Source organism: Bos taurus, chromosome 17 (assembly GCF_002263795.3).
Source record: "Bos taurus isolate L1 Dominette 01449 registration number 42190680 breed Hereford chromosome 17, ARS-UCD2.0, whole genome shotgun sequence".
Classification (NCBI taxonomy): domain Eukaryota; kingdom Metazoa; phylum Chordata; class Mammalia; order Artiodactyla; family Bovidae; genus Bos; species Bos taurus.
Window position 1 is genome coordinate 40379144 of NC_037344.1, and position 25961 is coordinate 40405104.

A 25961-nucleotide genomic window follows, 5' to 3' on the forward strand; every position below is an offset into this window, starting at 1 on the left:
TACTTAAGTTTGAGAAAAGTAGGTCTCATGTACAAGTACCACTGTGATGATTCATGTACTGATATGTTGTGAATCTGTGGTTACGCCTGCTTTGAACTTCAGTAATTTTGCCAATGTGCTTCCATTTCAAAGAACTTCAAACTGAGAGGGAATATTTGTTATAATTACTATGCATGTGTATGCCAGAGCCTGTTCACATAAATGATTCATTTGGTTTGTAAAGAGATAAAACATTACTTCAAAAGGACAAAACATTACTTACAAAACAGTTAAATTACTGCAGGAAATAAAAGTCAAGTTTCTTAAATTATGGATATGGTTGCCTTCAAAATCCCTGAAATATAAAAATAAAAGTGACAAAGCTAAATTTTAATCACAGACAGAAATCAATTGGTTAAGAATTATTTAAGTTTTCTCATAAAATATCTTTTCCCCCACATACTGTTTATTTCATATAAATTCTCATATAATGTAAGTGTAGCCAGCTACCTAATAGCTAAAATGATATATTTATATAAAATGTTTCTTTTTTCTGTTAATAGTAAAAATGCTTTGAGTGGCATCTGTATCAGGTATTCATATGGATATATATGTTATCCCAACTAATGTGAAGAGAATGAAGAAAATCGCATGAAACACTTCCAACTACATGCATGTGTGCTAAGTCGCTTCAGGCATGTCTGACTCTTTGTCACCCTATGGACTGTATCTGCCAGGCTCCTCTGTTCATTGGATTCTCCAGGCAACAACACTGAAGTGGTTGTCATGCTCTCCTCCAGGGGATCTTCCCGACCCAGGGATTGAACCTTTGTCTCCTGAGGCTCCTGCATTGCAAGCGGATTCTTTACCACTGAGCCACCAGGGAAGCCCCACCAACTATATAAACAGATATCAAATGGTGATCCATATTAAACATCTGTCCAGAGATCCAGAGGTACCCATGACTACTCTAAGTGGTGTGCCTCCATTTGTTCAGAAGATCCTACTATTGTTGCAGAAGTTGCCACTGCCAAAATAAAGTTTAACCTCTACTTCCTCTGCCTAAACACTCCCCAGAAAAAATTCTCAATAGCCTTTTACCACTGAGAATGCCCTTTCTTGTTTTAGTGTATGGCCACATAGGCCAGTGCAGAGGGAGACCCACAGCTGCCCTTGGCTGTCCACTCCCAATCTGAGCTCCTGATTTGAGCTCCCTTGCTGTGTGATACTAGGTTACCAACAGGAATCTGGTCTGTACATCAAAACTTGTCAAATAGTTGATGTTTTATTATCTCTACTTCAGAGTTATCATGAAGGTATTCTTCTATTGTCTTTAATCTATCATAAGGCTTATGGTGGAATTTTGTGGAACAGAGTAAGCTGAGCTCAGGAATACACTTTCAGAAATAGATGCTGGCTCTTAAATCTATTTATTTTACCCCAACACTTTGCTGACTGATCACCATACTATGTAGAGCCATTCAGGAATAATTGGGACTAAAATACATGAGCTGAAGTGTGACACAGCTACTAAAATCATGAGCATTAATAGACGTGCCTTTATTCTGCTGGCGAGGCTGTATCTGGGATACAGTAAAAATGGATGCAGACAAATCAAAGTCTATCTGAAAAGTCTAGAAGGCCAGCATGTAAGGGTTCTAGAAATCAAGTTAATGGGATGAAAGCGTGTATTTATCACAGAGAAGAGCAAGTCAGAGAGATATATTTGAAGTCAGGCATAGGGTTTTTCTCTTTGGCATTGGATTGCAAAATCAGATTTACTGGTTGAAGGACACAAAACATTTCAAATTTAAGCTCACAGCCCATGGTGTACAGAGACTAAGCTTTTTATTACTGTAGTGATTTAGCAAGGGCATACACTGTAGCATACCATAAGAATTCTATAGACAGGATTTCTGTATTATATGGAATATTGTATTAAAATCTTAAATTTTGATCCTAGATTACCCTTTTAAAGACAAATTCTATTATTTTATTAAGTTGGAAATGAAACACATATATTGGGTCATTAGGTTTGGCCAAGCCCTTTGGCCTTCCATTACACAGGCTGTCAGTGACAAAAACTGTTCATTTCTTTTTCCTGTTTTTGTTGCTATTACTATGAATCTACCACCAAGGGGGTGACTCTCTCTTGAACCTCACAAACTATCTTTAGGAGAGTTGATGTTCTTTTCTTGTTAGCTACACTTGTAACTTTTTTTTTCTATTAAAGTAGCAAAAATATTTCATTTAATATTCATATTAATTTACTAATTTGTAAAAGTCAGTAAGAGGTATAAACTAGGGAATTTTGATCAAATTGTTACATTCAACGTTGAATTTATTTCAGTCTTTATTTGTGAATTTGCTTTGGCTTTCTTCCTAAAATTAGAGGTATTAGTTCTTGATACTCAGGGATCAGGTATACAAATCTGCTGCTTGTGCCAGGGCCCCAAGCTCTAAGTGACTTGAGGGGGTGTTTTGCTTACTTAATTCCTGGATCACTTTTCCAACTTAATGAGCCTATGAATCTAACCACTGTAATTTTTCCTTTATATATAGCAGGACTAGTTGAAAATGAAAATTTGGTTTTTGGACCTGAAGTACAATAACAGAAAACAAAAATAATCTTTCCTGCTCAGCTCCCTCTCTCATCCCCTAGTGGCGTAAACATGCAAATCTCCTCTACCTCTACTTCCTTCCTTGCCTTTTAAACACTTCTGGCTTTTCTTTCACAGAGAAAATCTAGGCAATGAAGGCAGGAAAAGCCTTTGTCTTTCCGCCCAACATCTGTAATTTACCCAAATGGGCACCTGGTCTCCTACACCCAGTGTGTGATGACCCTCCTCTTGTTTTAGGCTAATCCTATGTTTTCTGAGTTTGGTTTATGAATTTGCCAACTCCAGGAGATAGTGAAGGAAAGGGGAGCCTAGCCTGTTGCAGTCCATGGAGTCGCAAAGAGTTGGACACGACTGAGCAACTGAACATGTCTTAAAATATATGGTCAATTTTGGTGAATGTTTTTCAGCCTTTTTTCACTTTCAAGTTTATATCTATTAGGATTAAGTGCAGTTACACAGAACAGAGGGCTTCCCTGGTGGCTCAGTGGTAAAGAACCTGCCTGCCAATGGAGGAGACGCAGGTTAGATTCCCTGGGTTGGGAAGATCCCCTGGAGAAGGAAATGGCAAAACTTCCCAACCAGTATTCTTGCCTGGAAAATCCTATGGACAGAGAAGCCCATGAGGTTACAAAGAGTTGGATACAACTTAGTGACTGAACAAGTACTCTTGCAGGCATGCATGTAGAACAGAGAACCAACTATGATAGTATAACATCACAAGGATTAAAAAAAAAGTCTAGGGTTATGTAGTCCAAGGCTAGACTGGTAGTTTTACCAAGTTGTTAGAAACCTAAGATCTTTCATATCCAGTGTTCATATGCCCTTGTCTTCGTAGTCCAAGAAGATTCTAAAACTCAAGCCATCATATCCATCTTTTCCGGATAAGAAGAGAAAGGAAGGGTCTGTCTGTTTCTCTATAAGAGAATTTCCCAGAAGTTCCACCTGATACTTCTTCCTCCTCATTAGTGCCTAGTCATGTGACTTTGTCTGGAGCAGGGAAGTCTGGGAAAGTAATATTTCAGCTGGGTACACTGCCATCCCAAACAAATCAGTTCTGTTGTTGAGAAGGGACTTGGCAGTTTGATATGTGCTGATCAGAGTTAACTCATTAACAGTGTTATTTAGTTCTGCCTATTGTTTTTTGGTTTTACTTGATCTTTCACAGAATGAAACAGGCTGATTCTTATCTCTTACCAATTATATATTTTATTTTTCTTTTGTTTTGGTGGTTAGATGCATCTATTCGGTGCATATATACTCCTAATATAATATCTTATATTAGAAATTGCATTTTTTAAAATTATTTTAAAAATAGTTATTTCTTTGGCTGTGTAGATCTTAGTTGGGGCACGTGGGATCTTCATTGCATCATACTAGATATTTCCTTGTAGTACACAGACTGGCTGAGGTGTGCAGGCTTAGTTGTTCCACAGCACGTGGGATCTTAGTTCCCTGATCAGGGACCAAACCTGAGTCCCCTGAATTGAGATTCTTAACCACTGGACCATCAGCGAAGTCCCACACTACAGCATTTATATGTCCTTCTTGGTACTGCTTAATCCAAATTGGCCAGAATTCTACTATTTAGAAAAAAAAAAGTGTCTGTTTTTTTTTTTTTTGGTTTGCATTTACATGGCATACTTTGGAACAGTCTTTTATTTTTAATCTTTCTTAATCACTTAGTTACAGTTGCATTGACTTTGTAAATAATGTTAGGTTTTGCTTCGTGAGCCAATCTGAAAATACTTTTTCTTTTTAGTAGGTAATTTTAGGCCACTTATGTTCATTGACAAGGCTAATATATCTGACCTTCGCCTGCTATTTAAAAATATTATTTTATATATATATATTTAATTTAAATAATACAGTTATTGGAGCTGTGTGTTTTCTACCACACTGGATTAAATAAACTTGTTGAAGTATGGTTTTTGTCACCTTCTGGGACATTTAGTAATTTGCTATTCTTTCTTTTCTGTACCTATTAGTACATATGGCCAACTGATCACCTGTAAAAGGTACATCTCATCTTATTAGATACACAGGTAAGAAAAGTTACATTCATCATGTCCTTGGCTCAAAGCAGCAGGGGCTCCTTAGCACACAAATCTTGGCAGAATCAAGTCACTACTGTTTTATATATAATATTAATATTAAAAAGCAGTGAAAGGACCAGACTGCTTGGATTAAACATTCTGTGCAAGGATAATACTAGGTTTTGCTTCTGCTTTTCCTCATCTGTAGTAAGCTAACCTTGACAGAACTAGCTGAACTGTTCCAAATTTGCTTCAGTGCAACCATATGTGATAAAGGAAAGCGAAGTCCATGAGACTGTTTCCTCACTTCCCATCATGTGTGTCTCTCACCTATTTTTTCAGGAATGATAGAGTAAACCATCTTTTCTCCAGGTTCATCAGATGGATCTTGATCGGGTCCTACGGTGAGGACAATGTGGTCTCTAAATTGCAGTCTCACTGTGTTGTCCAGCCCTGGTAACTGTCCACCTGGTGTTGAAAAGCTCTGCCGAACTTCCCATATAGTAAGGAGAGAATCCATTCATGGCAACATCCTTTCTCATGTCTGCTGAAGGCAGTTCTTTGATGCCCTCTAGCTGGTCTGCAAGCATCCTCAGAAAGCCACCTTATCTTCTTGTTGCAACAGCTGTGGTTTCCATCTGCGGGAGCAGCCACCTGCGGATGCCAGCCCGGAGCTCAACGTCTGCCTTTGTGGTATCAAACACGAGCCCCAAAATGGTGTCCAAAAGGAAATCTCCCCACGAACTGCTCCGGAGGTGTGGATGGTCACGTGCGTGGAGTTGGCCAGCCCCTCCGGAGTGTCCGCCTGCTGGATGGTCCCTCTGCGAAAGCTCAGATCTGCCGGCTTCAGCGTGAACTCCTGTGCTAGCGCCCCACGTTTCATTCCGGCCGGCGAGGCGGCGGAGGGGTGGGTGGGGCGGCGGGTGGGGCGGCGGGCGAGTGGCGGGGGCGGAGAGCGGTACCATGAGTTAGTACAGGCGCCAGTGTTTCTTTCCCTCCAGCTGCAGGATGTAAACCTCGACATCATCATCGTACTGGGGCTGCAGGCCCGGATCTCCCGCGGGGGTTATGTACACATTGGGGCCAAAGTAGCACTCCAGCTTCTCCTAGAACTTCCAGAGTTCATCCGTAATTTTCCGAGGCTAGTGAAATGGAACTGTTGCACTTTTCTGATAAAAATCTTTTCTCAGCTGAAGAAAGTGCACTTTTCCCTCTTGATTTAAAACCTTCTTCCCATGGACACACCTGTAGATATTTTCGAATCCTCCATAGTACTCTGCAGATCTGAGAGCGTGAACAAGAAGTTCAAGGTCATCTCTCTGGATGAGAAGGGGCTTCTGCTCCCGGAATTCCTTGAAAAAAGTCTCGGACTTGATGGGCGAGATTAAACTTTCAAAGAGGCCACAGGGGCTGTCAGAGTTGAAAGGGGAAGGCCCACTGGCTGCCTCCACCTGCCTGCTTAGGAACAGGCCCCCTCTTCCTTCCCATCCCCAGCAAGCTTCTCTTTCTTTGGCCTCGCTGTCCTCCAGAGGAGGCAGTGAGGAAATGCAAACCAGACTCAAGCCTGTTGCCAGCGGCCTCCCTATATTGTTTTTATAGGCTAAAAAACCTTTGAACAAATGGCTTAAATTTCTTCTAATATTTAAAAAGCTTTGTATATTCTACTGGTTACCTTTATAACTTTATCCAATATACTCTATCTTCTTTTTCTTAGAGAGTAACACTAGTACTTAACAATTTCCTATTATTAGAAATGATTAAATTAGTATATATTGTCTTCCTGACTTTCTTTCCATCTGTCTCTCACCATAGGATTTCGATCAATTATATGCTATTTATTAATGTTCGTCTTAGGAATATCAAATATCCACATACTGGTAGATTTCTTAGTTTTAAATGACATCTTTTGACACCTAGCTATTTTTCTTAGTAGTTTTATGGTTTCACTTTATTCGTTTTGAAACTGCCTTCCCTTTTAAGTTATTGTGTCCTGTTCCTGAATTGAGCCCTTTATCATTATGTGATACCTCTCTTTATCCTTGGTTATAGTCTTTGTTCAAAAGGCTCCTTTTCTCCAATGTTAACACAGCCCCTCCAGCTTTTAAAAAAATCACTGCTGCATTTCTTATCTTCATTTAGCAGCATGTATTATAATATCTTTTTTCTCTGGTTGCCACAGCTCTTTTCCTTTATCTTTGGTTTTCAGCAGCTTGATTATCATTTATCAAGTTTTTCCCTTTTACTTCTGTTTGTTTTTTTCTCTGAGGTTCTTAGATTTTTTGGGTTCATTATGTTATTTTAGAAAATTCTTGGTCATTATCTCTTTAGATATTTCTTTAAAATTGAGCAGGACCCTGTGTCTCCTGACTTGCCTCTTGTTTCTAGAAGAGTTTTATCCTCTTTCTCGAATTCCAAGGAACAAAATGCAGAAATGAGAAATGAGAAAATGCAGAAACAAAGGAAAACAGTCAAGCAAGACTGTTAGCCATAAAACAAAGTCAAGGATGTTAATTTCCTCCTCAAGGGCTGTAGATAACACCATGAGCCATGTCCTTGAGTTGTTTTGCACCGCCACCAGGTGGAGGTGTCACCCCAACCAGGTGGAGGAAGTTAACTGCTGACCACAGGCATGTAGATGCTAGACTGACAGGAACCAGAAGGTTGATGATTGAGATTCTTGCTACCTCACCACCTTGCTACCTCACCATCAACCAATCAGAGAACTGAACCTCAGTTGACCATGCACCCTGCAATATTATCCCTCACCTTGCCTTTAAAAACCCTTCCTTGAAAGACATCAGGGAGTTTGGGTCTTTTGAGCTTGAACTGCTTGATACTTGTGATAAATGCTGTCCTTTCCTTGACCACCTCCGGTGTTAGTAAATTGACCTTGAGCATCGAAAAAGCAATAGAGTTCCAGAAAAACATCTATTTCTGCTTTATTGACTATGCCAAAGCCTTTGACTGTGTGGATCACAATAAACTGTGGAAAATTCTGAAAGAGATGGGAATACCAGAACACCTGACCTGCCTCTTGAGAAACCTGTATGCAGGTCAGGAAGCAACAGTTAGAACTGGACATGGAACAACAGACTGTTCCAAATAGGAAAAGGAGTACGTCAAGGCTGTATATTGTCACCCTGTTTATTTAACTTATATGCAGAGTACATCATGAGACACGCAGGGTTGGAAGAAGCACAAGCTGGAATCAAGATTGCCGGGAGAAATATCAATAACCTCAGATTTGCAGATGACACCACCCTTATGGCAGAAAGTGAAGAGGAACTAAAAAGCCTCTTGATTAAAGTGAAAGGGGAGAGTGAAATAATTGGCTTAAAACTCAACATTCAGAAAATGAAGATCATGGCATCTGGTCCCATCACTTCATGGGACATAGACGGGGAAACAGTGGAAACAGTGTCAGACTTTGTGTTGTGGGGCTCCCAAATCACTGCAGATGGTGACTGCAGCCATGAAATTAAAAGACACTTACTCCTTGGAAGGAAAGTTATGACCAACCTAGATAGCGTATTCAAAAGCAGAGACATTACTTAGCCAACAAAGGTCCGTCTAGTCAAGGCTATGGTTTTTCCTGTGGTCATGTATGGATGTGAGAGTTGGACTGTGAAGAAGGCTGAGCTCCGAAGAATCGATGCTTTTGAACTGTGGTGTTGGAGAAGACTCTTGAGAGTCCCTTGGACTGCAAGGAGATCCAACCAGTCCATTCTGAAGGAGATCAGCCCTGGGATTTCTTTGGAAGGACTGATGATAAAGCTGAAACTCCAATACTTTGGCCACCTCATGAGAAGAGTTGACTCATTGGAAAAGACTCTGATGCTGGGAGGGATTGGGGGCAGGAGGAGAAGGGGACGACAGAGGATGAGATGGCTGGATGGCATCACTGATTCAATGGATGTGAGTTTGAGTAAACTCCGGGCGTTGGTGATGGACAGGGAGGCCTGGCGTGCTGCGATTCATAGGGTCGCAGAGTCTGACACGACTGAGCGACTGAACTGAACTGAACTGATATGTCTGGAGAGAAGACCCAAGTTTTGTTTGATGACATCTTGTTTTTCCTCTCTTCTTTTACTGTGACCCTTTAATTCAGTTTTAGCCAATTTTATATTATCCTGCAACTTTTGGATTCTTGGCTCTGTATTTCATGTTTTTTTTTTTCTTTTTGATTCAAATGAAAGCTTTCTATTGATCTATCTTCAAGGTGATTGATTCTTTGCTCAGCTGTGTTCATCCTGCTGCTAAGCCTGTTGAAGTAATTCCTTGATTCTCTTTAAAGCTTCCATCTTTTTTGCAGACATTTTACACATGTGCATGTATGTTGCCTACTTTTTCCAATAAATCAGTTAACTGATTAATGGTAAGTTTTTTAAGAAAGATTTTTTGACATGGACCATTTTTAAAGTCTTTGTGGAATTTATCACAACACTGCTTCTGCTTTATGTTTTTTTTTTGTGTGTGTGTGTGTGCAATGAGGCATGTTGGATCTAAACTCCCCAACCAGGAATCAAATCTGTACCCCTCTATTGAAAGGGGAAGTTCCAACCACTGTACTGCTGGGGAGGTCCCAATCATAAGTATTTTAATTTCCTTGTTTGGTAGCTGTAACATCTGAGTTATCTCTAGGTCTGGTTCTGTTGATTGCTTTATAATGTGACAAGGATTATTCTTCTTGCTCTTTTTGAGGACTGGACTTTCTCAGCATTGCTGTTAATCATGACCCAGAAGCCCCAGCCCACTTTGTAACAGTACAGGATCCTGGGCTGGAGAGGCTTATCTGTCCATGTTGCTGGAGTAGAGAGCTTTGGCTTCTACCACCCTTTTGGGTTCCCAAGTGGCTCAGTGGTGAAGAACTTGCCTGCCAATGCAGAAGCTGCAAGAACTATGGGTTTGATCCCTGGTTTTGGAAGATCCCCTGGAGGAAGAAATGGCAACTCAGTCTAGTATTCTTGCCCGGGAAATTCCATGAAGAGAGGAGCCTGGCAGATTATAGTCCATGGGGTCGCAGAATTGGACATGACTGAGCACACACACACACACACTGGTATCATAAAGCTTTTGCTTCCTAAGAAGGAAGTGTCTCAGGAAGAAGGAGGGGTTTGTGCCTGTGGGCCACCAAAGAAGACTGTCTAGTTTCTTTAATCACCCTTAGCCTTGCTGTGAGTTGGTGGAGACCAGAGGAAAAGAGCCTATTAGGAGTAGCTGACTCCCCTGAATCTGGGGTTCACAGCTATTCCAGAGGGTTACACTATCCCACACTTAACCTTTACAGGTTTATTACAGTTTTAGCAGTTTTCTTTGTACCTGCTTTATGAAGTATCAACTCTTCACCTTGTGCTTCTGCTAAAGGCAAAATACTGTAGGTGTCCTATCTCTCCTGGTCATGCCTTAGAATTCAGTGTACTTGCTTGCCTTATGACTGTAGCTCTCTGACGGGCTTGAGAAAATTATGATTGTGTAGATTGTAAAGTTCTTTCTCATTGGTAGAGAGGGAGCAATATTGTCTTGGGGCTTTCTATACCTTCAGTACAGCATTGTTGGAATGGAATTGTAATATACACTATTTTCTTTATATATATATTTATAATATATAACAAGTATATATAATATATGTATATTTTATTTATACTTCATATTATGATCTTGAAATTGCACCATGTTGATGGAAGCAGGGCGGGTGTATTCATCTTTACTGTACCTGTGTTTGTACATCACATCTTAATTGCCTGTCCTTTCCATGGCTTCCAGGACCTTGCTCCATAATGCATCCTCACTGGTTTTTATATTTTCAAATTCTTTATTTTAGCTTCTTTTCTCTCTATATAAATTTGCTTAGTCTCATCCAAAAATGAAAGTTTACTTTACTCTCGGGATCATCATTTCAACTTTGGCTACTGCCCCAGCTGTTCGTATGCTTATTTACTACTTATTTTTCTTCCTTTTTGAATTTCACATATTTTATTGTGGTGTTTATAGGTTTTTTAAAATTGCTTTGAAAGAGCTATTGGGTTTGGCCAACCCCGGGTGACACATGGGTAAAGAAACCACTTGCCAATGCAGGGGATGCAGGAGACGCAGGTTCTATCCCTGGGTCAGGAAGATCCCCTGGAGTAGGTGATGGTAACCCACTCCAGTTGTCTTGCCTAGGAAATCTCATGGACAGAGGAGCCTTGTGAGCTACAGTCCATGAAGTTGCAAAGAGTTGGACATGACTGAGCTACTGAGTATGCACGCACATATTAAAGGTTTTAGTCTGCTGTCTGTCGTATATCTTACAGGTATATTCTCCTAGGCTGTCATGTCTCTTTTTATTTTATTTATATTTTTCTATGTTTGCTAGCACATCCAACAGATTTTCTAGTTTATACTTTGCTAAATGAAAGTTCATATGCAAGGTAAAGTCATTATAATTAATTTTAAAATGAATACTTATAAAGCAAAAATTATTACTAGCATTAAAATTGGGATAGTATTCACTATCAGGAATGCATGTGGAGTGAGTTGTTTGGATAGTTAAAATTTAAAGATTATAATTTTTATAAAGATTATAACTTTATAAAGAAAATTTAAAAGTCTACCTCCTTAGTGATAAATCCTAATTGTTTTATTTTTATCTGAAATGTAAATTTTCCTACCTTTTTAAAATCAAAGCAAAGTTTTATTATTGTATGAGTGTCCCACATTTGCTTCTGTTTTCAACCAATGCATGGACTTTTAATTGCTAATTTATTCATGTAAATATTGCTCAATTTTACTTAATTATTAAGTTAGGATTACTGAGTATGTTATAACAGTTAATGAATTCTTTTGAACCCAAATTTAATCACCACAAATGATATTGCATTTAATTTGCCCTTTCCTTTGTCATTAGTGAGGGCACTATACTGTCATACCCAGATGCCCTCTGGACTTAGTAAGTAACGATTTAGGAGATGTTTCTCTTTTCCTAGATGGTTCCAAACTAGTGTGTTTTGAATGACAGGATCTGCTTTTTACAGCATTTCTTGCTGCTGCTTTGTTATTAGGTTGATAGTTGTTACTTCTCACTAAAACCAACCTTACTAACTTCCCCTCCTACTTTCAAGCTGGCACTTCTAGTCTGCTGTGAGCTTAAAACTCCAACAACCAAACTTTTGGGAATCTCCTATAAAACAAAAGACAGAGGGAATTTTCATATGACACAGTGCATGCAATTTATGGATCAAATTTTGAAGAGATATTTTGGATTCACTTCTTCATTTTTTTACCTGTCTCTTAGCCACATTTACTGGATAATTGAATTTTGCATAGGTGGGCTGATGCTAAGTACCACCAACAAAGCTACGGTGTGAAAAATTCCATGGAACATATTCTGTGATGAGGCTTCAAAAATAAATTCTAAATATCATATTCTTGTTACACAGAATTTAGAGATGGAACTAAAGTCACTTAGTCTGTCTATACCAAATGAATGGGTGAATAGATTGACAAAGAAAAGAGGTGATGTTATACAATGTCACAACATCCCTTCTGTCTTCTTCCTGCCTCCAAAGTATTTTGGTTTTTTGGAGATATTTTATTTTAGTAAGAGTTTCCATCCAGTATCACAGTAATCCAAGTCTATGTCCCAACCACTAATGCCAATGAAGCTGAATGGTTCTGTGGAGACCTACAAGACCTTCTAGAACTAACACCAAAAAAAGATGTCCTTTTCCTCACAGGGGACTCGAATGCAAAAGTAGGAAGTCAAGAGATACCTAGAGTAACAGGCAAGCTTGGCCTTGAGGTAGAAAATGAAGCAGAACAAAGGCTAGGGAAAATTCGTAAAGAGATGGGAATACCAGACCACCTGACCTGTCTCCTGAGAAATCTGTATGTAGGTCAAGAAGCAACAGTTAGAACCAGACATGGAACAACAGGCTGTTTCCAAATTGAGAAAGGGATATGTCAAGGCTGTATATTGAATACTTGCTTATTTAACTTATATGCAGAGTACATCATATGAAATGCTGGACTGGATGAAGCACAAGCTGGAATCAGGATTTCTGGGAGAAATATCAATAATCTCAGATATGCAGATGACACCACCCTTATGGCAGAAAGTGAAGAGGAACTAAAGAGCGTCTTGATGAAGGTGAAAGAGGAGAGTGAAAAAGCTGGCTTAAGACTCAACATTCAGAAAATGAAGATCATGGCATCCATTCCCATCCCTTCATGGCAAATAGATGGGGAAACAATGGAAACAGTAACAGACTTTATTTTCTTGGGCTCCAAAATCACTGCAGATGGTGACTGCAGCCAAGCAATTAAAAGACACTTGCTCCTTGGAAGAAAAGCCATGACCAACCCAGACAGCATATTAAAAAGCAGAGACATTACTTTACCAACAACGGTCCATCTAGTCAAAGCTATGGTTTTTCCAGTAGTCATGTATGGATGTGAGAGTCGGACCATGAAGAAAGCTGACTGGGAAGAATTGATGCTTTTGAACTGTGATTTTGGAGAAGACTCTTGAGAGTCCCTTGGACAGTAAGGAGATGAAACCAGTCAATCCTACAGGAAATCAGTCCTAAATATTCATTGGAAGGACTAATGCTGAAGCTGAAACTCCAATCATTTGGGCACCTAATGCAAAGAACTGACTGATTAGAAAAGACCCAAATGCTGGGAAAGATTGAAGGTGTGAGGAGAAAGGGATGACAGAGAACAAAATGGTTGGATGGCACTCTGACTTGATGGACATGAGTTTGAGCAAGCTCTAGGAGATGGTGATGGACAGGAAGCCTGGCTTGCTGCAGTCCATGGGGTCACATAGAGTTGGATGTGACTGAGCTACCAAAGTGAACTAAGCTTAGAGGAGTTAGTTCAGATAATAGGAATGTTTAATAAAATCATGCTAAAATTTTCGAGGAATTGTGACACAATATTGACAAGTACCATTTGAGAAAAACCCGATATCCAAAATGAACTAGGCAAAAATAGAAAAGTTAGTTGTCTTCTGTAAGAAGAGATACAGGGAACCCTCCTATACTGTTGGTAGGAATGTAAATTGGTACAGCCACTATGGAGAGCAGCATGGAGTTTCCTTAACAAATTAAAAATAGAGCTACCATATAATAGAGCAACACCATTCCTGGGCATATATCTGCAGAAACTCTAATTTGAAAAGGTACATGCACCCCAATATTCACAGCAGCGCTATTTACAATAGCCAAGACATGGAAGCAACATAAATGTCCATCAACAGAGTAATGGATAAAGAATATGTGGTTACTCAGCCACAAAAAGAAAGAATAATGCCATTTGCAGCAACTTGGATGGACCTGGAGATTATCATACTAAGTGAAGTAAATCAGACAGAAATACAAATATCATATGATATCGCTTATGTGTGGAGTCTAAAGTATGATATAAATGAACTTATTTACAAAACAGAAATAGACTTACAGACATAGAAAACAAACTAATGGTCACCACAGAAGAAAGGGGGGAAGGAAGGGATAAATTAGTTGCTTGGCATTAACAGATGCACAGTACTATATATAAAATAGATAACCAACTAGGACCTACTGTATAGCACAGGGAACTATACTCAATATCTTGTAATAACCTATAATTCTTTTCCATTATACACATACATATATATAACTAAATTACTTTGCTGTACTCCTGAAACTAACAGAACATTTTAAATCAACTATATTTCAATAAAAATTAAAAAAGAAAAATACAGCAACTTACAGCCAGTGCAGTCTGGGCATGTGCTGACAAAGAGATTTGTCAGGCAAGCGGGTAAGGACATTATTCATCAGTACTCTGAAAAAGAGAATCAGAAAGGAGTCGCATTTTTCTGTTTCTTTTTTCAACCGAAGTCAAACATGGGTTTATCATTATTCTCATGAAGTAGAGAACATCTAATAAGTTAGGTACATTCTTATTCTAATTTTTTGGTAAGTCTTGTTATATTTAAGTGCTTGTTCGTAATAAAATTAGACAAGTGATATTTGTCATATGGAAGAAGCAGTGACACCAGCAGACTGAAGAAAACACCTGTACCCTTCAATTGTGGGTGGTGATTTCAAATGAACGTTATTTTTCTTTACCAAGATTAATATACTAAGTCCCTTACATATGAATGAGTTCCATTCCAAGAGCATGTTCTTTAAGTCCAATTTGTTCGTAAGTCCAACAAAGTTAGCCTAGGCGCCCAACAAACACAATCAGCTGTATAGTACTGTACTGTAATAGGTTTATGATACTTTTCAAATGAATAATACATAACAAACACAAAAGATAAAGAAAACATTTTTGATCTTATAGTGTAATATCTTGAAAAGTATAGTAGTGTGGTACTACAGCTGGCATACAGAGGCTGGCACTGAGTGAACAGGGAAGATGAGCTACTGACTGGAGGACGGAAAGAAGGTGGGAGATGGTAGAGCTGAAGGATCATCAGCAACAGGAAATGGAAGACAAGCTGCAATGTCACTCATGTCTGATGTTGATGGAACACATGTTCACATCTTTAAAAGTTCACAGCTTGAAGGTTTGCATGTAGGGGACTTACTGTAAAGCATAGTACTGGTGTGCCTAAGAATATTGGAATGAAACATGACTGTGAGGCTGTGTTCAGTTTCGATGGGCTGACATTCTAGAAGACAGAAGATCTTATAAAATTGTTACGACTACAGAATAGCCTCGTAGAATAGGACTAGGAAATGGTTTTTAGTTGGAAAGGTCTTTTTCGGGTTCTAATTCCAAATAAAACGCTATTAAACTCAAAGTGATCATTTTTATTCATGTGTTTTCCTTCAACTGAAATATTTGCTTAAATTTTTAGTACTTACAGGAGAATAAGAGAATTTAGTCCATAAAATGTTAGTGGGGAAATTCGATTGAGGTGATTATCTTCAATTATCCTGCCAGCCAGGAGAAAAAATGGATTCATTTTATATATTTTTCAACATAAAGACAAATACCATAATATGCCACAGAAATGAAACATACAGCCATTCTAGTCTGTGGAGATCTTCAAAAACACCCGGCTTCAAGAGGGTTATTCTGTTATGACTGAGATACCTGAAAAAAGAGAAATGACAGTAAATTGGTTATCTTCTTGATATCTTACAATGAGGAAAGGAAGAACAATAGTCATTCATCTTAAAGTTTCTTATATGCTGTTCTCATCAGGCCATTTTCCTGCCTTTGGAACTCTTAATGTTCTTTATCATTTACCTTTCCATATCCAGTTTTTAATTTCTCAATTATCAATCAACCATCAACCAGTCAGTCAGTCACTCTATCTATTCATCTATTCATCAGATTGTTTTGACAGTGTGCTGCTGCTGCTGAGTCACATCAGTTGTGTCCGACTCTGTGCGACCCCATAGACGGCAGCCCACCAGGCTCCCCCGTCCCTGGGATTCTCCAGGCAAGAACACTGGAGTGGGTTGCCATTTCCTTCTCAGTGCATGAAAGTGAAAAGTGAGAGTGAAGTCGCTCAGTCGTGTCCGACTCTTCGCGACTCCATGGACTGCAGCCTACCAGGCCCCTCCATCCATGGGATTTCCCAGGCAAGAGTACTGGAGTGGGGTGCCATTGTGCTAGGTCTCTAATCCCTTTCTTTGAGGAAGATGACATCTGAGCAGGTAAATAGTATAGCAGCGGAGGGAAAGAGCTAGAACATACAGTTACTCTGACTTTCCAGCAGAGAAGATGCTGAATGCTGTTTGGGGCTGTGGAGTTTGGAGGGGAGAGCAGACAGTGAGCCCTAATGGAAAGAGGCTCAACTGAGAAGAGATTTGGATGAGGGTGTGTCATCCATAAAGCAAAGCATGGGTGGGAGTGAGTCCCAGAGAGAGGAAATGACTTATGCAAAGGCAAGAGGTGTGAGGGTGACAAGTTGAAGGGTCACTGTGAAGAGGCTGAAAGGGGACACAGGAGAGGGGGGACACACGCCCTGGGGCAGGCAAGGACCTGCTCTGGAGAAAAGACACTGAGCACCTTATGGGGAGTCTGACCCCCTGTACTCTGAGGAGACTTGATTTCTCACTCTTCTGCAGAGTAGATGCTCTCTTCCTTCTGTTATACTGATTGCTTATGCGTTTTTCTTTTTCTTCCAAGAGCAAACACCAGCTTTTAATAACTTTCAAAATCACCTCGTGTATAAGTGGAATCAAGCTAGAATAGTCAATTCATAAAGTATACTGGTAGACGCCAAGGGCCAGGGGTGAGGGGTGGGGAGGGGAATGGGGAGGTAGTGTTTAATGGGGCCAGGGTCTCAGTTTAGGAAGGTGAAAAATTAGGGATATGGATGGTGGTGAGAATGCACAACAATGTGAATGTATTTAGTGCCACTGAACTGTATAATTAAATATGATTAAATTGTTTTATATTTTGTAACTTTAACCTCAATATAAAAAACATTTTAAAAAATCACCTCTCTTCTTTTATAGAGGCCTTAGAGTCTTTGTGTAGTTTCTTTTTCCCTGAAGAAAACTTTTGGACACACACACAGACACACATAACCCAACAGAATAAATAATGGGATAAATAAAGGGAAATAGTTGCAAAAATCTAATTCCATTTAACTAATCAATCTAATTTAATAAAATTAGTTTAATTCTATTTAACTTTGTCCTTTTGATTTGGGAAAGTGGAGGTGAAACTCTCAAAATACCTAAGGTTGCCAGTGGTAGCAAGAGTCCAGGACTGAAATGTATGCAAAATTCCTCTCCTTCTATTTTGGCTTAAAATGGCAGAGAAACTGTCTTACATGTTTATTTCTGTATCAATTTCTCTGGCTCAGCAATTCTGCTCTGAATTGCTGTCAGACAGTTTGGTTCCTAGCTCTGCCACTTAACAGTGTGACCTGAAGCAAGTGACTTCTGAAATCTCCAGTTTCCCCAGTTCTGAAGTGGAAATAACATCAGAACCTAATTCACGGGGTTGTTGAGCATTTGAGGCCAGGCGTGTCAGAAGCGCTTGGCACATATTATCATGACGATGTCTCTGTTCAACTTCCCACATCAATTTCTTGCCTCCTCTTTTCCCCACTGCCTGTGATTCCTATGCAAGTGTTCATTCAGTCCCATTTCTACTGATGCGTGGACCACACTGATTTCTCCACTCTGACAAATTGGGCAGTTGCGTGTGATGTGTTGTTAGTCGCTCAGCGGTCTCCAACTCTTTGTTACCCCCATGGACTGTAGCCCTCCAGGCTCCTCTGTCCTTGGAGTTCTCCAGGTAATGATACTGGAGTGGGTAGCCATTCCCTTCTCCAGGGTCTCTTACCAACCCAGACTTCCTGGTCTCCTTCACTGTAGGCAGATTCATCGTCTGAGCCACCAGGAAAACCCAATTCCACTTCTACTCATATGTGGACCACACTGATTTCTCTTCTTTTCTCCACTCTGACAGATCAGGGAGCTGATATCCTATGAAATCTCTCCTGCCAAGAATTTCCTTTTCTTTCTCCACCCCGCAGGTCTGACTTTTGCTTGGGGGTAGCATGGGATAAGACCCCCACACTCTAGCCACTTCTTCCCTTCCCTTGCAAGCCTGGAGCCCCAGTTAGGCTCGGGAAGATGGAAAGCATCTCAGAGGCTCCCTTAAGAGTCACTGGAAGTCCCCCAAGTAAAGGTATTTGATCCATCCCCACCCCCAAAGCCCTGTGCTGTCTGTTTCACCCAGTCCTCTTCAGTTTTCAGTCTTCATTCACTGCTCTGGACCTGAAATGATAACTGCTTTCAGACAACCATCATAGCAGCTGTGGTTTGAGCAGGTTTAGGTCCTAAGAAAGTAAATCCCTCACCATATCTCTAACTATGATATATATGTGGGCATTGTTTCCCCAACATAGACTGTAAGCTTCTGGAAAGCAAGGGGGTGCCTCTCCCCAGAGGAAGCACATGGTTCTCCCTGAAATACGAGAGAGTAATGTGCTGGAAGGCAGCAGGTCTGACTTCTCTTTCTCTGTACCGCCCTCTAGAATGTCTAGCTGAAGAACTTGCACACTCTGAGGGATAATGAATATCTATGGATGAGTGACGAGCAGAATCTGATGGTGATCCATGAAAACCCAGGACCGTGTGACATTTTTACATACAGACAATATTCTAGTGGCAGGAAAAAGCCAAGGAGCGGATGGAAGACACTTCTGCATTTACTCTCCAGTTTCTACTATCTTTCAAGAGCCCCCTGTATATTCATTGAACATTATACCAAGCAGATATGTTTAAAAGTTTTGAATAGATTTGTGAGAGATTGTAAAGAAAGGTAGTCAGAAATATGATAAGGATGAGTCCAATCCTGACTTCGGGTAATTTGCTATGACATGAAAGAGCAGGGGACAGAAGGGACGAGGACACGGCTACAGGGGTTACTGTTAAGACTTTGGGACTCCAGTGACTTTCTTCCACTTTGTTACTAAGTGATTGGGTGGCCTTTTTGACTCAACCCCAAACTCTGATACCACCAGTGAGCAATCTGACCAAAGTTTCTTGAGCTAAGGATTAAAAAATGGGATAGAATAGAAAGCAAGGGGCCAGGAATAGAAATACAAAAAACTTTTATTTATGTGATTTTGGGTCATAAATCCCTTCAATAACTCCTGGGAGTCAGCTGCTTGGTAGAATGCAATGAAATGGAACTCTGAGAATGACTATTTTAAAAAACTTTGCTCTTAACTACAATGAGATACCATTTCACAGCCATAAGGATGGCTGTCATTAAAAACTACACAGCACAAAACAACAACAAAATCCCAGAAAATAGCAAGAGTTGATGAGGATGTAGAAGAATTGGAACCTGTGCATTGCTGATGAGAATGTAAAATGGTGCAGATGCTGTGGAAAACAGTAAGGTGAATCCTCAGAAAATCAAATGTAGAATTGCCATATAATCCAGCAATTCCAGTTCTGGGCATTCACCCAAGAGAATGGAATCAAGGGCTCAAAGAAATATTTGTACATCAATGTTCATAGCAACATTATTTACAATGGCTGAAAGGTGGAAATGACCTCAGTGTCTGTCTATCTAAGTCAATAAATAAAAAATGTGATACACAGAGTGGAATATTATTCAGTCTTACTATAGTTACATTCAGGAATGAAATTGTGATATATATTACATGGATGAATCTTGAAGGCATAATGCTAAGACTAAGATGTTATGAAATAAGCCTGACACAAAAGGGAAAATATTACCTGTTTCTACTTCTGTGAGGTCCCTAGAGTAGTCAGATTCGTAGGGACAGAATGTTCAATGGTATTTGCAAGAGGCTGGAAGAGAGGCTTGGGGAGTTAGAGTTTAATGGATGTGGAGTCTTAGTTGGGAGGATGAAAAGTTCTGGAGATGGATAGTTGAATAGTGTGAATGTACTGAATACCACTGAACTATATCCTTAGAAATGACTCAAATGGCAACTGTGCTATATGTATTTTACCATAATATTTTTTTTAAACTTTGTTCTTTCAAACTTATCATGCTTTATATATTTGTACAAGGAGAATTAGTGAGAAAAGCACAACTTTGGGTTTTCTCCTTCATAAATTTTAGCCATGAGTAGGTTTTCTCAGGTTGATAAAGGTCATTCAGTCCTCATTCTCATCACTATGGCTAATGCATATTGTGTGCCTAATTCTTCTGATTTTTCTCATTCATTCCTCTCAACAACCCTGAGGTAGGTACTGTTGTAGTTTTCACTTTTACGGTAGAGGGAGTTGATGCTTAGAAAGGAAAATCAGTCCTCAAGTTCACACACCCAGTGAGTTGGTGCAGCATGTGTGACTCAAGGTCCCACGCCTTTGGCCCCAGTGTGGAGATGCCTGCTGTCTGCACATGCCCTGAACGCCATCATGGGTGGCAGGGCAATATGCAGTGGGATGGGTCGGGTCCACAGGCCACCACGGAATGGGAAGACTAATTGGCCCTGGTACTTACAGTTTAGTAAGACTGTACAGTCCTCGGAAAGCATAGACAGATACGGATCTAATCTTATTGTTTTGCAGGCACCTGTGAAAATGATTATTAAAGGGAAAACATGAGGAAAAGGAGTTTCAGTTTTGCAAGAATGAAAAGAATTTTGTAGATGGATGGTGGTGATGGTGGTGCAAAAATGCGGGCGTGTTTAATGCCTCTGAATGTACACTTAAAAATGGTGAAGATGGTACATTTTATGTCCTGTGTATTTTACCACAACATCTTGTAATTACCTATAATGGAAGAGAATGTAAAAAAAAGAATACCTATGTTTATATATATGTATAATTGAATCATTTTGCTGTACATCTGAAACTAACACAACATTGTACTATACTTCAATAATTTTTTTTTGAAAAAAATAAAAAAGAGGAAATGTCAAGAATTCTTTAAAATTAAAAAGATAAACAGGACAAAATAGTGAAGCTGGATATATGTAATTTTCTTTCTTGATTAAGTTCATAAATTACTGGGCTGGTTTTTATTTAGAGCTTCTAGTTATAAATTTAGACTTATGATGCCTAAAATTTAACATTTGAATTTTCAATGAGCGAAACTTCAGTTTTAGGGCCTAGCAAGGTACTTAAACTAATCAAAGAGGCCTAGAAGCCTTTTTAACATTCTGATATTTCCTGATGTAATTCTATAAACTTGATACTATTCAGCACAGCCCTGGTAGCACTACAAGGCTATGACATTACTAAGACCCCAAACCATATGCCATGTTCATCACAGATTGGCCAAGCAAGTCAACTTGGATTGTATTTATTTGACACCCAAGTTTTGCTCCAAAAAGTGTTTGAGAAAATGTATCAAATATACATACCACAGAAGAGAAAAACAGAAATACAAAAAGTCAGGTCTAGAAGACTATAAATGAGCTTGGAAGGCCAAGCAAGGATGCTGGCTGCAGAGTTCACTGAGGTCATGCTGAAGGTGGGGCCTGGAATTAACAGGAGGTCAGAGGAAACAGAACCTGGAGCACAAGCCCTTGCATCCCATGTACCCAGTTAAGCTCCACACATTCATAAGCACCGGCCCCAGGTTGTAGCAAGGAGGAAGTAAGGATTTTAAGCCTGACTTCTTTCCTTCTTCTGATGCGAGTCACCATTGTCCTGGTGTGAGTGCGTGCTAAGTCGCTTCAGTTGAGTCTGACTCCTTGCAACCCAATGGACTGTAGCTCACCAGGCTCCTCTGTCCACGGGATTCTCCAGGCAAGAATACTGGAGTGGGTTGCCATGTTCTAGTACAGGGGATCTTCCCGACCCAGGGATTGCACCTATGTCTCTCACGTCTCTTGCATTGACAGACTGGGTTCATTACCATTAGTGCTGCCTGGGAAGCCATATATTGCCTGGAGGTGGAATCAAAGGATATCTCTAGCCACCAATTACAACTTTTTTGGTAATTAGGCTATTTTGATCTATTACTTGGAACAAATTGGTTGTTCAAGAATTAAAGTTCATTGTATAACAATGCCAACATACTGAAATTAGAGTTGAAGTCAATGGCACCCCACTCCAGTACTCTTGCCTGGAAAATCCCATGGACGGACGAGCCTGGTAGGCTGCAGTCCATGGGGTCGCTAAGAGTCGGACACGACTGAGCGACTTCACTTTCACTTTTCACTTTCATGCATTGGAGGAGGAAATGGCAACCCCTCTCCAGTGTTCTTGCCTGGAGAATCCCAGGGACCGCGGGGCCTGGTGGGCTGCCGTCTGTGGGGTCGCACAGAGTCGGACACGACTGAAGCGACTCAGCAGCAGTAGCAGCCTGACTCCTTTTAAACCATGTGAACACAAGGTGGTGCTACAGATCGGGAAAATTCTTCCTACTCCAGAGATCAGGAAACAGGAAGAAAGTGTCCTCTTGAAATTTGTGTATCAGGCTTAAACTTGAAAACCTCTTCTCTCTTGATTGATTAATATCTAGAATATACTTCTGAAAAGTCTTTTATTGGAATTCAGTTTTCGGATGTGAAAACTTTTTCTTCAGATAATTTGAGCTTTGAGAATATTTCATCAAACAAAATGCATAAGTTTTCTTCTGATTCTGTTCTATTTCTATTATCTTAAAAAGTACAGATAGATGATATCTATGTACCAGGGTTCTATAGTGTAAACACAAACCCAAAACCAATGCAGATGTGAAAATGAAACCAGGAACTCTGACATGTTTTCTCCATAGTGTAATGCAGACACAGAATACTTAAACCTAGCAGTTTAAGCCTGTGACAATATAATTCAGCCACAAAACTGACCTAAATAACAGGCGACCATCACCGGGGCCATTACAGATTTTGAGAGTACGTTGGTAATCTTAGACTGATGGGAAGCCAACATGTCAGATAAAACTCAATGAGGTAGATGTGAACATGGAATTAATTCTACAAAACAACATGCTTGGAGGTTTCAAACCACAAGAACTTGCTATCTTGTGTAGAGATTGGACTTGCAAACATATGGAAGAAAAATTTCCCTATCTAAGCATGAGGGCAGGCCTGGTAAAGGGTACTAACATCTTTCTCTACGATTGACGTTGAGGTGCAGAGAGCAAAGCCTCTTGAGTGTCTTTACTTGGGGGAGGGGCAAGAGAATTGAGAGAATTCTCAATACACATTGAGAATTCAGAGTAAGAGAATTCACAGTACACATACTTTGGTTTCTTTAGGGATAGGTATCTGAGAGTTTGCTAGGGTGGCTTCTAGAAGCAGTCAGAAAAACAATGTTACTTGGTAGTCTCCAGCTAACAGTTAAATACTTCCCCAAAGAGGGGTTAGACTTAAGCAGAGGTGTAGTGTTGGTCTCTGCAGAAGTGCGAAGAAACAGATATGCCAAAAAACATTAGTCAATTTAATACTAAGAATTAAAATTTTTTCTTACAGAGTCTGAAGACCATGGTACCTTTTGAAGACATTAGGAGGAAGCTTTCTTATTAAGTTCCGCCTGAGTGACCTGAAATAAATGTAAATTTTGGATTTTAAAGTTCTTTTCTTTACTTTTAATAGCAGTATGAACAATTATAAACTCTATTTACTTTAAGACTAGCTTTCAGGAAATACTTTGATTCATAATGTCACTCTTGTATTCATACCATTTAAAATTTTTTAAAAGAGATTTTTGTTTGAGAGATATCTTAATTTTATTTTAATTAATTAGTGTTTTATTAAGATACAGCTGATTTACAGTATTATATTAGTTTCAGATATACAACATAGAAATACAAAATATTTATAGATTATACTGCATTTATAGTTATTGGAAAATATTGGTTACATTCCTGTGACATAGCTCATTTATTTTATTCACAGCAGTTTGTAGCTCTTAATCCCCATTTTACCTTGCCCCCTTCCCTCTCCCCACTGGTAACCACTAGCTTGGTTTCTATACATATGAGTCTTTTTGTTTTGTTATATTTGGTAATATGTTTTATTTTTTAGATTCCACATATAAGTGAAAACATAGAGTATTTGTCTTTTTCTGACTTATTTCACTAAGCATAATACCCTTGAGGTATTATCCACTTTGTTGCTAATGGTAAATTTCATTCTTTTTTATGGTGGAGAAGTATTCCATTATATATATGTACTATATCTTCTTTATCCATTCCTCCATCAATGGACACTTAGATTGCTTCCAAGTCCAAAATAGCATTTGTCAGCACCAGGGTCCGCTTGGTAGAATGAGCTCCCAGAATGGCTGCCCCCTTGTCTATGTCCCCAGAGTGAGCTCTCGTTGCCTCCTGCCTCTTCAGGAGGTTCTCCAAGATCAGCAGGTGAGACTAATCCAGGTTCCTTTCAAATTACTGCTTCTGCCCCAGGTCCCTGAGCAGGTAAGGTTTTGCATGCACCGCTTAAGAGTGGAGTCTCTATTTCCCACTGCCCTCTGGGACTCCTGAAAGTAAGCTCTGATGGCCTTCAAAGACCAGTGTTCTTGGACCTCGTCTTCTTGGTACAGGATTCCCATATTGAGGAGCCTGATGTGTGGTTTGGGCCCCTTGGTCCCTTTAGGAGAATCTCTACAATTGCAATTGTTCTCCCATTTTTGGGTCATCCCCTGGGGTTATGGGTCTTGATTATACGAAGTTTCTGCTCCTACTTCCCTTCTTGTTGTAGTTACTTCTTTCTGACGTTCGTTGTAGACCGTCTTTCCTGGTAGGTTCCAGTCTTTTTCACAGATGGTTCTGCAGATAGTGATGGTTTTGTGGTGCCCATGAGAGGAGGTGAGCTCAGGGTCTTACCATCCTTCGGTCTTGGGAATTGCTTCTCTTCATAGTACTAATTGAACTAGGAATGTTGATTTTGAATTATTTGAAATAGTTTTCTTAAATTTAAGTTACAACATTGTAATTCTGACAAAAACTTGAAACAATAAAACTGGTAAAATAATCTTCAGTTATGTTCTTTTCTATTTTTATTTAACAAACAGAAAGCATCTCAGTTTTTGAGTGACAATAAGGATAGTGTTTTCTTGTTTAAAGCATATTCAAGAACCTAATATTATAATCCTCAATATTTCAATTTTCACATTCCACTACCTTTGCTTCCTTTAAAAATTATTTATAAAGGAAACTGTCCATTGGTCCATATAGTTGAACCATCTTTATTCAAGAAGTAATCCCAATGCAATTTCTAATAAGTTGTATAAAAAAGATTTCCACTTGTATTACAGTTTATAAGCAGCTTGACACAGGCCAGGTTCACATAATTGTGGTTGTATTGAAAAGGACCTAACGTTTAATTCTTTAAGCAATATAATATGGTAGGAACAAAATAAAACAAGCAAAAAATCCCAACCATTGAAGCTGGCAGTCCCTGGCATGAAACATACATAATCTTTCCATGTCAGTTTCTTTAACTGTGAAAGAATGTATTTGGACTACATGACCTCTAATAATATGGTGCCACTGTTGTTACTGTCCTCGTCTATTATGACGGAGCAGGTGCTCATTAAGAAATGAGCAATACACCTCACTGATGGGAGTTTGATCTGCTGTGGGACAAACATTTGGAAACAATGGTCAACATAAAGAACTCAGTGAAGAGACAGCTTCATACAAAAGACATGACTAGTGTTACTTGTGTTGGTGTGGACCAGTATTGCCTGAACTTGATAATGAATCCTTCTTAAAAATAGCTTCTCAGACTCTTGAGAACACATTTTTGGAAACTAACTGGAGAAAAAACTATTCTAGAATATAGAAAACTATGTATTCTCAACACGAACGTTATTGGAAAATTAAGAAATTAATTTCTTAAGGAGTGAAAAAAACTTACTTTTTAATAGATAAAGAACTAGTATGTGTAAATATACACAGTATATCTGAAGTATTAAAACATCACAGATGAGGACAA

General features: G+C 39.4%; 1 protein-coding gene and 1 pseudogene across 5 annotated transcripts in view; both read right to left on the reverse strand.

Moving 5' to 3' along the window:
• RXFP1 (relaxin family peptide receptor 1) overlaps window positions 1-25961 on the reverse strand; it is a 127729-nt gene that overhangs the window by 31394 nt on the left and 70374 nt on the right. For 2 of the 5 annotated variants that reach the window (XM_010813809.4, XM_002694415.6), the window contains exons 5-10: window positions 23491-23562; window positions 20570-20641; window positions 15635-15706; window positions 15475-15546; window positions 14369-14443; window positions 263-334 (exon numbers count right to left, since the gene is read on the reverse strand). In XM_010813809.4, the coding sequence (XP_010812111.2) occupies window positions 263-334; window positions 14369-14443; window positions 15475-15546; window positions 15635-15706; window positions 20570-20641; window positions 23491-23562 (435 nt within the window). The remainder of the gene's footprint in view (window positions 1-262; window positions 335-14368; window positions 14444-15474; window positions 15547-15634; window positions 15707-20569; window positions 20642-23490; window positions 23563-25961) is intronic. The other 3 variants (XM_005217633.5, XM_005217632.5, XM_010813810.4) reach the window with 3 other exon arrangements.
• Window positions 4627-7431, reverse strand: LOC107133287 (ribosomal oxygenase 2-like; annotated as a pseudogene).